This window comes from Morus notabilis, unplaced genomic scaffold (assembly GCF_000414095.1).
Source record: "Morus notabilis unplaced genomic scaffold, ASM41409v2 Scaffold518, whole genome shotgun sequence".
Lineage (NCBI taxonomy): Eukaryota > Viridiplantae > Streptophyta > Magnoliopsida > Rosales > Moraceae > Morus > Morus notabilis.
The window spans coordinates 238651-253039 of NW_010366577.1; the positions used below are offsets into that span (position 1 = coordinate 238651).

The following is a 14389-nucleotide window of genomic DNA, read 5'->3' on the forward strand; positions in this document are numbered from 1 at the left end:
TATCATACGTATAGAGAGAGAGAGAGAGATCATCCATCTATAATTTATAACCTAACGTGTGAGAATATACAGTCAACAAATAATAAAGAGAGAGAGAACCAATTAAATTAAATTAAACAAAATTAAGTAAACAAAACGATAAGCAAACAGTTTTAGGGGTCCAATTTTACCTAACCAATCTACAAAGCATTCTCAATTCTCTCTAATTTAGCCCTCTAATTAAGTGATAGCCGAGAATAATCTCACCTATCGAGAAGCCCCTCTCAGTAGTCAAGTTAAAATATTCTCAATTAATCAACACCATATCCCTATCAGTACCAATTAATCAAGAATTCATTAAGCTACAGGTTCCCTCTAATGGCTACCCTAATCTAGCAAGCATATTCTTATGCCACTCGCATAATGTCACTCTATGTTTGACAAACACACAAATATCTTTTCTAAATTCATTATGGCCTCCTAATCATTTGATTGTTGATCGAGAAATTAAAAGCATTAAGCACACATAGAGCAATCAATTTAACATAATTAGATAAATACTATGATTCATGACTAAGATCTATTGAAATCCTACAACAAATAACTACTCGATAAACAAAATTAAATCAACACAAATCGGATCCCAACATTTTTGAAACACAAAAATACAAAGATAGAAAATAGAAAAGCAAACTAAATTGAGGGTGTCAAAAATTGTAAATCTTGAAAACTTTAGGGTTAAAATGTAATTTTTTAAAAAAATAATTGTCAATATATAATTTCCAAAATTTTAGTCAAAATATAATTTTTTGAAACTTTAGGGGTTAAAATATAATTTTTTATTTAGTCAAAATATAATTTTTTATTAATTATTATTGGATCTCAGTTTTAGAGATGCAAGAACGAGCTAGCACGGTCCCGTTCTCCTTAGGATTTTTTTATAGAGGTAAATAACCCCTTTTTAGGATTTTTTTTAAATAGTTGTAGTTTTGTAAAATTAGCAAAATGATTGTTTCTTTTATTAACTTAGTAGTCAATCACTAATTAATTTAGTAATCAATCACTAATTTACTTAGCAATCATTCACTGATTAACACTGTAATTTTTCGTTATTAATTAATATCAGTTCATAATTAACTAAAATTAATTAGTAATTAATCAATTTTAATCAACAAATTTATTGTTTATTAATAATAAATCATTAGTAAATTATAATAATGACTCAACTAATTAGTAATTGACTGTCGGTTAATTAATAGTCAATCACTTATTGCCTATTGGAAAAATAGTCATTTTGTTAAAATAAAAAAAAAATTTGACGATTTATTTTAAAAAAAAAAATCCACCACTTATTAGGAAAATGGTCAAACAAACAGTCATTTACCTAATTTTCACTTTACTTCCATATATTTAAAAAAAAAAGGGTTATTCCCTACCATTTTCTTTAAAAGTAACCCGATTTGTTAACTGGAATTTTTTGAGCTAGTATAGTGATCTGAGAACAATATACAATCAATTTCAAGTAACAATTAAGCAAAGCTCATATGTAATACGCGATGGAGAAATCCGATAATTTTCTATTCGGTTTAAAATGAGTCCGGCTCTAAATGACTAATCACACCTTTTATATTTTGCTCAAAATATTTGGAACATGTAATCGAAAAAAAAATAATTATTATATATATTTATATAGATATATATTTTGTTTAAAGAATGAGGGTAAATGGCTTTTTTGATCGATGTTGGCAAACGACGTCAGAAGAGGAAATGTTAGAAAATGTTTATTTTTTGTATTCATCATTGATTTTGAATCATGATTTATGGTTTCTTACATATTTTTCTCTCATAAAAAATACATGTAAAATGAGAATGATTTTAAATTATAGTTCTGAATCCATAAACTAAACGTCCACTTAGATTTAAGTCGGACCCGGCCATTATCAAATGCTAAAAAATGTGAAAATATTTTTTGCTTCTGTGTTTCTTAAGATTCAGTTTCTAGTTTTGATGATTTATGATACGCCTTGATCTTTTCTTTTTCTTTTTATTTATTTACTTTTTTTTTTCTTTGAAAACATTCATGATACAAAATCTGCTATTACAAAATAGAAAGACGGTTTTTTCCTAAACTAAAGAGCCAACGGGCAGGCTTAACCGGACCCAAAAATTGATTAATTTGTCAAGATAATTTTAACAAATACTCTTTTTAAAAATGCATAGATCAAAATTTTTATTTTTTATTCTTTACTCATAATTTTTTTAATTAAATAATTACAATAATAAAAAGATATTTACTAAGAGTAAAAAAAAATATATATAAACTTATAGACTCTTAAAAATAAATTCTCTAATTTTTTCATTTATGGTGTGGTGCGGGACTAGCTAGCTAGTTGAGCCAAAAGAATCAAAGATTAAACGTATCACTTCTTTGGGCAGAAAAGATTATTATATCTTTTAACTTTTCGCAAATAAATGGTTAATAGTGGAAAAAAAGACTAGATATAAATCCAACAATTGCTTTCTCTACAGTAGAAGTGCAAAGTGAAAATGGCTAAACGTAATATCTCCACCTATTTTCTGACCTTCGTCTTTATCTTCATCATCTTCTTTGGATATTCAGGTTAGTTTATCTGCAAAACTTTAGCTTTCTTCTGTTGAATCCTTAATCCAATATTGAGTTTATGGGTGAATAATTATGTGTTGCAGAGTGTCATATAAAGTTAAGCCCATTTAAAAGTGGTCTGTTAAGGTTTGGGTAATTTGGCATTTAATGTATCTAATAGAATGTGAGCTTTTAATGTGTAAAAACTTAAAGGTAATTTCCATTTTTATGATGGGCTAAAATAGAAATACTAAAAAATAACAGGAAAATTATCTATATATAATAATTATGATCCACAGATCACACGTATTATAATTATTCTATTCTTTTATGACATTATCAGAGAGAGTAGAGAGAAAGTTAAAAGAATTTTTTAGGAAAACATATTGATATGAAAGACAAACCGCACGGCTCTAAAAAGTAATTAACTGTTATAGAATCAGGTACGCTTCCGCTTATTAATATGTTGATTCTTAAAAATTTAACATGAATATTTCCTGAATTTTGAGAGATGTTTTACATCTAAAGATATTTTCAAACATCTTCGGCTCAAAATCGGTATTACCTTGCAAACGCAAGATCATCATGCATTATTGCCCCTAGTTTAACCCTTAGAACATCTTGAGCATTTAATGAAAGACATATATAGTTTATTTATTATTTTATCATATTGTATTCAATTTTGATGATAATGGCTATCTAGAATATGGTCTCATAACGTTCTTTATTTCTTTACATATTTAACATAATATGAATACTACTATAGGGTTAAAAAAAAAAAAAAAAAAAAAAAAAAAAAGACCCTACAGCTGGAGCTCTGTTTAATTTAAACCAAGATCGTTATAAAATTGTTTTAATTTTGCTTACTTTTTTCACTTTTGTGTAATTTTGATTAGATCTAAAGTTTATAATAATCTTGATAGAGATACTGTTGAAAGCTTGGGAGCAATTTTGTAATCTTCTAGGTTGTAGTTATTTAGATTTTGATGACAAATAAATTTGAGACTACAATATACTTTCCATACTTTACAGATTTTTGTTCCCTCTCATTTTTCATTTAATTTGCCACATTAACATTTTGCAAGATTATATTGGAGGCCAATTTAGATCTTCTAATTCTAAGTACATTGCATTTCCCCATGCATACATGGACGGATCACCTTGTCCTGCTTAGTAACGAAGATCTTTACTATATATTGAAAATACACCATAATTTTGTAAAAGAATATATTATTCACTCATTAATTCTACTACGTTCTTTGTACAACTAGAAAACGTATCCTCTCAAACTTGAAAAATACTCTTAAGTTGAGGACTATTGTAACTTTAACTGAAAACTTTTCTGGAAGGTTAGGCCGTTTACTTTATTAATTCGAGTTTTTAATTTGAGTTGAGATGTGATTTTATGTGATAATTTTTTACTGTAGCAAAAAAGTTAGATGTGACTGTTTCTGAGAACTTTTTACTGTAGCAAAACTCAAATTCTAAACTCGAATCAGTAAAGTGAACGGGGCTAAAACATTTCTACTAGAACATTCAATACTTACAGAAGCTTTGTCTCAGGAAGCTAAAGACAATTTTTAGTAGGGCCGGCAATATGAGTCACGATACGACAACACGACTCGAAAACGACACGAATTTCACGGGTTAGGGTTGAAAAAAAAGATGTTCGGGTCAGAATTGGGTCGACCTGAAATTGGCATGAAAAACACGGGTCAATTTCGGGTTGGACCCGCCTAACCCGAACACGACACGAAACTCGTAAAAAACTAAAAAATACATATATTTTTCATTACATATTTTGATTTTATTATGAACTTATGATATCATGATAGTTATACTCAAAATCTTATAGTATTATTTGCTTAATTTCAATGGATGTTATTGTATTTTAGTGTGTTATGAATTTTAAGTTATTTTTAATATGTAAAAAACTAAATAAAAGTATACAATTTTCGTGTCAATTTCGGGTTCACGGGTCAATTTTGTGTCACGGGTCATTTTCGTGTCGTGTCGTGTCAACCTGTAAAGTGATCGTGTCGTGTTCGTGTCGCGGTTTTTAAAAAATTTCGTGTCACGGGTCGTGTTCGGGTTGACTGCAAATTTAGAAAGAAACGATCAAAACACGACACGTGACACGAATTGTCACCCTTAATTTTTAGGAAGCTTTACCAAACAGACCCTATACATACTATGTTCTTTTTCTTTCTTTTTTTTTTTTTGTTTATGATGAGTTGACAAGTTGTCTCTTAAACTTTTGATTTTCTTAAATTAATCATTAAATTTAATAAAGTATTGTAAAATTCTCCAAATCAATAGTAAAAATTTAGACAAAAACACTTTCATGATATGATCATAATTTTAAATAGCGATAGAGCGCGTCACATCACAAACACGAATGTCTTTTCTTTTAAATTTTAGCACCCTCATTAATTTTGGGGCATTATGCAATAATTTCTTAAATTTAGTGGTACATAATTTGTCAAATTAAAAGTTTAGGGGTAAGCTAAAGAATTTGTTTAGATTTGGAGCCATAGACCAAAAGTAAGATACAAAATATGAAGTTTGAATGATACTTTATATTATAAAAGATACGTTGTATACTAATTTCTAAACAAAGTCCCTACTGAATAGTGCTTGAAAAATCAACTTCAATCTCAAATTTCGTACCAACTAATGAGTAACTAATGAGTTGCAATTGTAATCTAGTGATATGTCAATCTTTTAAAGCTACCAGTAAAAGAATGATTGTTGAGAAATTGATACAAAAGTGGGAACTATAGTTGATGTTCTCAACATTATTAGTCCCTATTTATCTCAATAAATAATTAATTGACCCTCGTTTTTGGAAGGTGTCGCAAATCTAATCCTCGTAGGAAGAATTTGAGAAGAATAAAATCTAAAAGAAACTGAAATCCTCAATACATCTGTAACCAATTAATGAATTCAATAAAAAAAAGCTAAGATAAATTTGAAATTGTATGCTCTAAAATCTAAATCCATGAGGACTTATTTGTCCGTACATTTTCTTTTAATAAAATATTTGTCTGTACATTGTGAGACTCAGATTTAATTTTCTTTGAATGTTCTGAATGACAGAAGTGAAGGCAAAAGTTATCGTCCAAAAGGGAATACATTGCACAGAAAACAGATTTTGCGTTGAGTTATGCAAAACAAGGTACCCATCGGCAAGAAAGGCAGTTTGTCGAAAAATATATCACATGCCATGGGGTGAAAGTCATTGCTACATAAAATAGCTTCACAAAAATTTGAGGTAGCTAATCATCAAACCTCCAAGTGCAACTTCTAATCACCTTGGCAAGATAAAGGTAATGTTGGAGCTAGGATTAGTGTCGTTAATTAGCTTAAGAACATCCAGGATGAACATCTTGTTCTTAGTTATAGTAAGATCAGATTTTGTATCCAACTATTAGTTATAAAGTATCTCTTAGAGACTGCTATCATTTAAACCTCATTCATTTCACCAATTCGAATTTTTAATTTCAGTTTTACTACAGTTAAAAACTCTCATAAACAGTCACATCTAACTTTTTTATTACAATTAAAAAATTAAATATAGTCACATCTCAACTCGAATTGAAAAATCAAATCGGCAAAAACAAGGCCGATGCCTTAATGCGAGTAATACCTTCATGTTTTCTTCGGTTTAGAGTTTCTATTCCTTATTGTCTTTTGATATGTATTTTCTTTTCCTAATTTTCTGCTAGTGTATTGGCTCCGTGCATACAGCCATAAAAGACTTGATCATCAAAAGAAGTACCAGCCATAAAAGATTTGATCATCAATAGAAGCACCGGACGTTTTGAACAATACTAAGGGGCACCACTAGTATCCACCTAACATATACTAAATAGAAAGTAAGTCCCACAATATAATTATGAGCCCCTCAGGTAGAACAATGTTAAAACGTAATAGTGGTGTTCAAAGACAATCCCACACCCAAAAGGCAGCATATCATAATAAAATAAAGGGCAACATCCAAAGACCCGCCCTCTAATAGATGTGGTGCTCAACATTAATAGTATCCTAAGCATTTTTTTCCTCTTCCATAGATCGAATCATTTGTTAGTTGTGATGTTTGATACCATTGGTTCCCTCATATTTTCATAAATTTTATGCATTTGCTATAAAATAATCACGATACCTCTTTTCATGATATCTTTTTGTCAAATGAAAAAAAACGAAAAGAAAAAAAAAAAAAAAAAAAAACCTAACCCAAAAGTTCGAATCACAAGAAGAAATCTCTTATCTGATCTGTTCTACAAAAGGCTCTACATCTAAGCATTTTTTGCTCCGGGCAAAGCTAATCAAAGTCACACAATAATCCAAGACATACCGGGAGACAGGTCAGAAATTAGGACCTCAACCACAATGAAAAAACAAGGAAAACGCAAATCATGTGTGGATTTTTTATTTTTTAAATGTATATGAGTTGACTTATGTATTAACTGTTGATGGTATTGCATCCGTGTCTAGCATAGATGACACGTCAAATGTACAAGAAGAAGTATCCTGACCGAGATACTAGTCATTCAATCTCAATCTGTTGCGGCACTTCTTCTTCTGCTGCTGGTTTTGACCCTTCTCCTTCAATTTCTTCTGTTGTTATCCCCGAGGCTTCCACAGTCCTAGAAACCCATTCCTTGAGCGGATCGTCAATCAAATCAAGTCGTAAAAGGCCAGCGAACACCCCTCCCAAGAAAGCAACTGGCTCCTACAGAGTCAACAGAAATGTTCGGAGCAAATAAGGCAATACACTACACGCATCCTCACAGAAACATACATAGATCAGGCCCAAGTACATAGTGAGAGATCAAAGCCAGGTAACATTTTGTAAGGCCGGTAGTTGCGAAACTACTTTATAAGTTCAATAACGGAATTGAAAAGCATTGCGTTAGTTTATTTAACATAGAGAATAAATGAAAAAACAAGACGCATATGAAGAAGAACAGCCATCGCTGTTTCAGTTCGCAATTCTTGTTCCCGAATAATCAAGATGAACTCAATTACTGATAAGACTACTTAGCATGTGGGACAAAAACAATCAACAAGATTCAACAAGCAAGCAATTGCTGTAGTAAGTTGCACGCTTATCGGTGCAAACTATGCTCTCTCTCCCCTGTAATCTTTTCGAATGACAAAGCAAAAGAAACCCAACTATGCTCTCTCTCACCGGTAATCTTTTCGAATGATAAGCAAAAGAAACCCAAAATAGAAGTCGCATTTCTTTCCCATCCATGTAAAAATAAGTTAGCCTATGTTTGTACTCCACTCATGATTTTACAGTAGAGAATTCAGACAGTTATTGGCTGATGATGCTTGAATATGTACTAATCATGAGGGACTTTTTTTTCCCTTTTTTATTTAAGTTTTTAAGTCTTAAGCTAATATATGCTAGCAATAACAAAAGAGGGGCAAAAAAAGCATACTGCAGCCATATGGTAGCTCATAGAGTGCGTTTGTTTTCGGTTTTGGAAACGTTTTTCACGTTTTCCGAGAAGGAAAAATTGAAACCAGACATGAAACCATGTTTGGGGAACCATAGTACCAAAATCAAAAACAAAAACGTTTTTGTTTTCATCCCAAAAACTCATACTTTTCTGAAAACGGATTAAATCTGTTTTCATTTCTTCCCTTTTCATTTTCTCCAGCCGTTCTCCTCTGCCTCTCGCCGTTCTCCTCTCCCGCTGCGCCATTCTCTTCTCTCCCTCTCGCCGTTCTCTTGCCATGATTTCTACGCCGCAACCACCGCCTGAAACGAACGGAGCTCAGCCGCGATCATCCGAGTGGACAGAGGTCGGACGGGTCGCGTATCACGCCATCGATTACCACCTCCACATCGCGAATCACATCCAGGCGCCTATCGGTCGAAGTTGAAGAAGAAGAAAAAAATACCGGTGCTTGCTGATTTCGTCCTTTGAATGCCCAAATTTACCTGAAAATATCATTTTCTTTTTTTCTTTAGATTTGTCTGATGAATTGTTTCAATTTTTTTTTTTTTGATTGTTTGGTTTTTGTACTTTTTGCCCCATGAAGTATGCCTGATGAAGATGAATAATTATTTTACATTGTTTGGATTTTTATTGGAGCCTTGCCGGTCCCCAGATCTGCCCCGCCTCCCAGCAATCATCTCTATCCTGCTCCCCATCAGTGCCTCTCTTTTTCCCCACGCCGCTTGCTCCGGCGATGCTGAGATAGTCTGAAACAAGAAGATGTTTTACCTTGTTTTGCGATTGTTCTGCTTCTTGTTTGGAACTTGGGAATGTGGAGGCAAAGAAAAGAGAGAGAGAGAGAGAGATGTTTGCAACCACCGCCTGAGGTGATCCCCCTTCTGAAAATGCGTTTGGATATTTGCTGTGATTTTTTTTTACTAACTTTATCTGGATTTGATGAGGATATGGCTGGAATGAGTCTCTTTTCCATCCATAAAGCGGCTGGTTTGGAAATTAGCAGTGGTTGATTTGGTGATTGTTTCGAGCATTGCCGGTATTTACTGATGATCTGGGTGTTTTTTTTTTTTGCTGATCTTTGTCTGATTTGTTGATTTGCTACACCACCAAACGCAGTTTTAGTTTTTTTAAACTGAAAATAATTTCTAAAAAAAAACTACCAAACACATTTTTAGAAATAATTTATGCCTGAAAATGAAAACATTTTCATTTTCATACAGAAAACAAAATTGTTTTGGAACGAGTTCCAAACGCGCCCATAATTTTCTTTTCAATAGGTTACTGTACAAGAAACAGAATAGTTACGAGTGTTCTATCTAGCATACAAGTTTGAGATTCAGTATTTAACTATCATGTGTGGAAATCTCCGGCGACAAAATAAATCGCTAGAACTTAAGCATGTCATGGAAATTGTAAAAATAAATGGCATGTTGTAGCGAACAGTTGACAAACTTCAATATCAGTCTCACCTACTAACATTCATTAAACTCTTCCTTACTTCTAATCCTGCTATGCTCGGTACTTTATCATGTTTTAGGCTTTCTAGGAGCTTTTCTTCTAGCCATTAATTTTCTCCAGATTAGTTAGAGCTCCTAATAACTCCATGACTCTTCTTTATGTACTTTTTTTTTTCTTTTATATCTAAAAATTCCCATAACTCACTTTGTGAATCCGAGTTTGAAACTGGAGCCCTCTGCCTACAATCTTTGGAAGGCAGGAAACTAAGGCCTCATTCACTTCATTGATTCGAGTTTAGAATTCGAGTTGAGATGTGATTTTATGTGAGAGCTTTTTACTGTAGCAAAAAAGTTAGATGTGATTGTTTGTGAGAGCTTTTTACTATAGAAAAACTCGAATTTTAAACTCGAATCAGCGAAGTGAATGGGGCTTAAGACTCTTTTCATATGGGTGCCCATGAGGTGGTTCAAACTCCAGACCTTGTGGAAGCAAACCAAAGGCCAAACCATTCAAACCAACACCCCATGGGTGACTCTTCTTTCAGTACCTCAGTTTAGACTTAAAGGGCTAGAGCATCATAACAAGGTACTCCCATCACAGCATATGGACAACTTAGCACTCAGCATCTTGGTTCGATAACCCTCTAAGTCGAATTCAGAAATGAGAAGACCGTGCAACGGAGCTTTCTTATCTATTGATGTGAAACAAAGACAGCTATGGTTCCAAACTTCAAAACTCAACGTTATTTCTCCATTGTGTTCGTGCAAATTATCAATCCTATCATCCTCCAAATATGATATTTCTCTTGTTCCTATTCTTACTTACCAAATGCATCCAGTGAGACAGTTATGCATAACCCATTTATGTGATATTCTTTGTCGCACTAGATTTTGTATTAAATAAATACAAGAATGTTCAGAGCAAAATAAATAAATAAATAAATAAATACAATAATGCTTTGTAACACTACAACCTTGATAAAAACTAACTGGATTAAAATTATTGGGTACATCTAAAGTCTACTCATTCTCTCATAATAGCACCTATGGCTCATTCAATCACCTAAACTTTCTGGCGTGTCTGTTAAAACATAGCAGTTTTCCATTAAACATGAGATGCATACGACATTAAAGGAACAAATCTCCCTAACAAAAAACATGGCTAGGCTAACTACATGATGATAAAGTGGGAAAGCAGCCGATTAAAATTATTAAAAACGTCGAGCAGGCAATTTACAGTCAAATAATGCTAAAGGCACCGACTCTAATCCCAACTTTTGTATACCAACTTACGTGGCAACGTGAGTTGTTATCTTTTAATTGGTAGTTGTTTAAAAAATTCCCACGTTAATTAATAATAAATAACTACATTTACCAATGAAAATATGACAATTCTATGCCACATAAGTTGCTACAAAATAGTTGGGACTAGAGTTGGTGTCTCTGGCACTCATCTGCTTGCCATGTTTAGCTTTCCGGACAAGAATGTGAGTTTTTTTTTTTTTTTTAATTTATTTTTAAATGTGTTTTCTGCTGCACAACAAAATCCTCAGAAACCTTCTTTTTTATGCACAACACCAAGTGGTAATGAAGATAAATTTGGTGCCTAAATTCCCCAACAACAGTCACAAGTGTTAAATTGGGGAGTTATAACAAATCAACTAAACTACAGAAAAGGGAGCAAAGAAAAAAGAGGACCAAACACACCAAAATCACTTCTACCGTAAAACAAACAACTACCCAGTATATTGGGAACTTGAATTTTAGCCAAATAGCAATAATCTATGAAATCAATCGTACAAGAGCAACGAAATAATGACACAAACCAGTATCAGAAAACTCAAAATAGTTGTGCTCAAGCAACAGACAAAAAACAACAAAATTAAAAAATTAAAAGAAACAAAAATGAGTAGGTGGTAGTAAAAGCCTTTCAGAAGTACCTTAAGAGCTTCCCTAACAATGGGTTCCTCAATGGGATTGAAGAAAAGCGCTTTCACCTGATTACATCTTCTAGTATTCCTCAAACTAATGATTCCACTCCTCAACTGCTTTGGCAACGCAAATGGTTTCAACTGTTGAACAGAAATCAGAAAGAAACTCAGAATAATCAAATTGTGAAAAATGAGTAAAGAAGAGGAAAGAGGAGGAAGAAGATAAGGATTTATGATAACAGACCATCGGAGGACATGAAAGAAAATTTAGGACTGCCATGTCGAACTTCCTCAGCAACCTTCTTTTCTTTGTTCCTCTCCCTCCCTCTTTCTCGAGTGAACCAAGTTAATTGGTTTCCCTGGCCTCTCTGTCTCCGTCAGGCGCTCTCCAACCTTGAAGTTTCCAGAACCGGGCTACGTGCCACACTTGCATTTATGCTAATATTTGACACCATGGAATATAGTAAGGTTGGGAGTGGGTCGAGGGATTATTAGGCGGAAGAAGTGTAAGTAGACATTAGTTTACGAATTGAGATTTATTTTTTATTTATGTATATTTTTTTAAAAAATATATATTATAATAAATTACGAACCATAATTTAAATTATAATAAGAATTCTCATACTAAATACACTCTAAGTTTAGGAAGTCTAGTTCGGTCTGAATTGGGCTGCTAGTTTAACGAGAAATTTTGAGCCAAGCTGGGTCTGTTTTAAAAGAAATAGGATCGTTCTAGTGCAGTGTAAGCCCAAAAAATGTAGGACAAGTCTGGCCCGAATTAAAATTTTATAAGGTATTTTAAAATGAAAATATAATATTACCCGGCCCTCAAAAAAAGAGAGTCGACTCAACCCGACCTTAAGCTTAAAAATTTTAGACCTAGTCGGGTTGAGCTCGAGCCAACATAAGTGGGCCTTGGGCCGGCCTAAACTTACAACTCTAGGCGGAAAATGATAAAATGAGGTTTGGCAGGAAAAAAAGAGAAGAGAAAAAGGAAAATATGGTGGATAAAAATTATTATGGGCCCATCAATTTTTTACCTCTTCAATATTGGGTAGAAAACTTAAAATCACCCAGAAGACTAAAGTAATTTTTTTATCTTATTTAAAGGCTAAATTTATATTAAATAATTAATAAAATCGTTATTCAGCCTGCTACATATTTTCTTTCCTTCTATTATATCACACAACAAAAGAAAAATCAATTTATTTTCCTTTTTTGACATTTTATTTCTTTTATGTGCTTTTCTTTCCATTCTTTTTTTTCTCTCCCTTACTAAAAAAAGTGTTAAAAAAAATTAGAAGACGAAAACTAAGGGCTCGTTTGGTAACGTTTTCAAAATGATTTTATTTTAAAAGTAAAAATGAGATTGTTTTGAGAATTATTACGAGACCAATTCTAAATAATTAGAATATCAAAAATTTATTGGTATTCTATTTATTAATTAAATAATTAACTTTTAATTACATACTTAAATAATTATTTAATTAATTTTTATTTTTATTTAAAAAATAATTAATTTTTTTTCATATTTTTGTGTAAAAAATGACAACTAATACCCTTAAAAAGAAGTCATGTCCAAATCACATGCCAATATCTGTTATCAATTTCACAGACGATATTAAAAGTCCTTTATTGCAAGGACTTTCAAATTGAAGGGGTAATTGCCAAGAAAAAAAAAAGAATAAGAATTAAATTGTCAAATTTGAAAAATTAAGGGGGTGTTCATATAAAAAGCCTAATAAATAAATAACAATTACTCAATTAATAATTAATATTAGACTATTATTATTAATTGTGTAATATAATTATCCATAATGGTTAATAATTGATCATTAGTAATTAATTATTATTTAAAGAATAATTACAAAAAATGATCATGTAATATATTAAATAACATGTTATTAAATAAAAATTAGTAATTAATTAACTAATTACTTAATTATGTAATTAAAAGTTAATTATTTGATTAATAAATAGAATACTAATAAATTAATACATACTAAATATTTTTATTAATACATTAATTAATTACGTATAAACTAATAATTATGAGTACATTACTAGTAATTACGTATATGCTTATTATTAACTACTATTAACATATTATTTAGCATATTAAATTAATATATTTAAAAAATCAATCTTCATACTTGATCTATCTTTTCTCTGAGGAAGCTCCTCTTATAGTATCTCAAAAATCTCTCAAGTGATCTAAGATTTAATGTGACTTAATGACTATTTAGAGTGACTAGTAAATCTTATTTCCACAACCAATAGGTTTTTCAAAACTTAAAATCGCGTGTTAAATTGGATTAATTAGATTATATTTTTTCTCACTGCAACTGATTGACCTATTTTAGTGGTGTGTATTTCAACCGGTCGACTGGTCAAGGTAAATCAGTAGTATGCCGCTAGTCAGTTGGTCAACATAGTAAATCTTCATGCTAAGTTACATTCCGTTTATACCACTGATCGACTGGTACAAAGCCGATTGGTGTATAGGCTAATTTATTTAATACGATAAAACAACCTCAATTTAATTTCAATTAACTCAATGTCGTAATTACTTGATTAAAATAGATATGTATTTATATTTCCATATTTAATAAAACCTTAAACCTTAATTCAACTAATAAATTACTCGTGATTAATTTCCAATCAAACTATTCAAATTGGTATGACGTGTCAGGTGTTGAAATAATTATTAGATAACCAACTTGTCAAAAGCGGATCCAACATGGCCAAAATACTTAACAAGCTTTGAAACTAGATGATGTAGATGAGACCTCCTACGGAGAGGTGGAGATGGTAAGGCCCGAAGAAAACAAATCCTAGGCATGCTACGTTGCCAAATGTCCGAAATTCCCTTACAAAATTATTAGAGAACTTGCAAAGTATAAATGCATACATACATATATATATATATATATATATATATATATATAT

At 31.7% G+C, this 14389-nt stretch overlaps 1 protein-coding gene across 1 annotated transcript; it reads right to left on the bottom strand.

Annotated features, from left to right (window-relative positions):
* Positions 1-6879: 6879 nt before the first annotated feature.
* On the bottom strand, positions 6880-11866 carry LOC21409696 (UPF0426 protein At1g28150, chloroplastic). Its single transcript, XM_010110573.2, has 3 exons — positions 11685-11866; positions 11450-11581; positions 6880-7316 (listed from the first exon to the last, which is right to left on the bottom strand). The coding sequence occupies exons 1-3, from the start codon at positions 11718-11720 to the stop codon at positions 7131-7133; spliced, it is 354 nt and encodes a 117-aa protein (XP_010108875.1). The 5' UTR covers positions 11721-11866; the 3' UTR covers positions 6880-7130.
* Positions 11867-14389: the final 2523 nt, after the last annotated feature.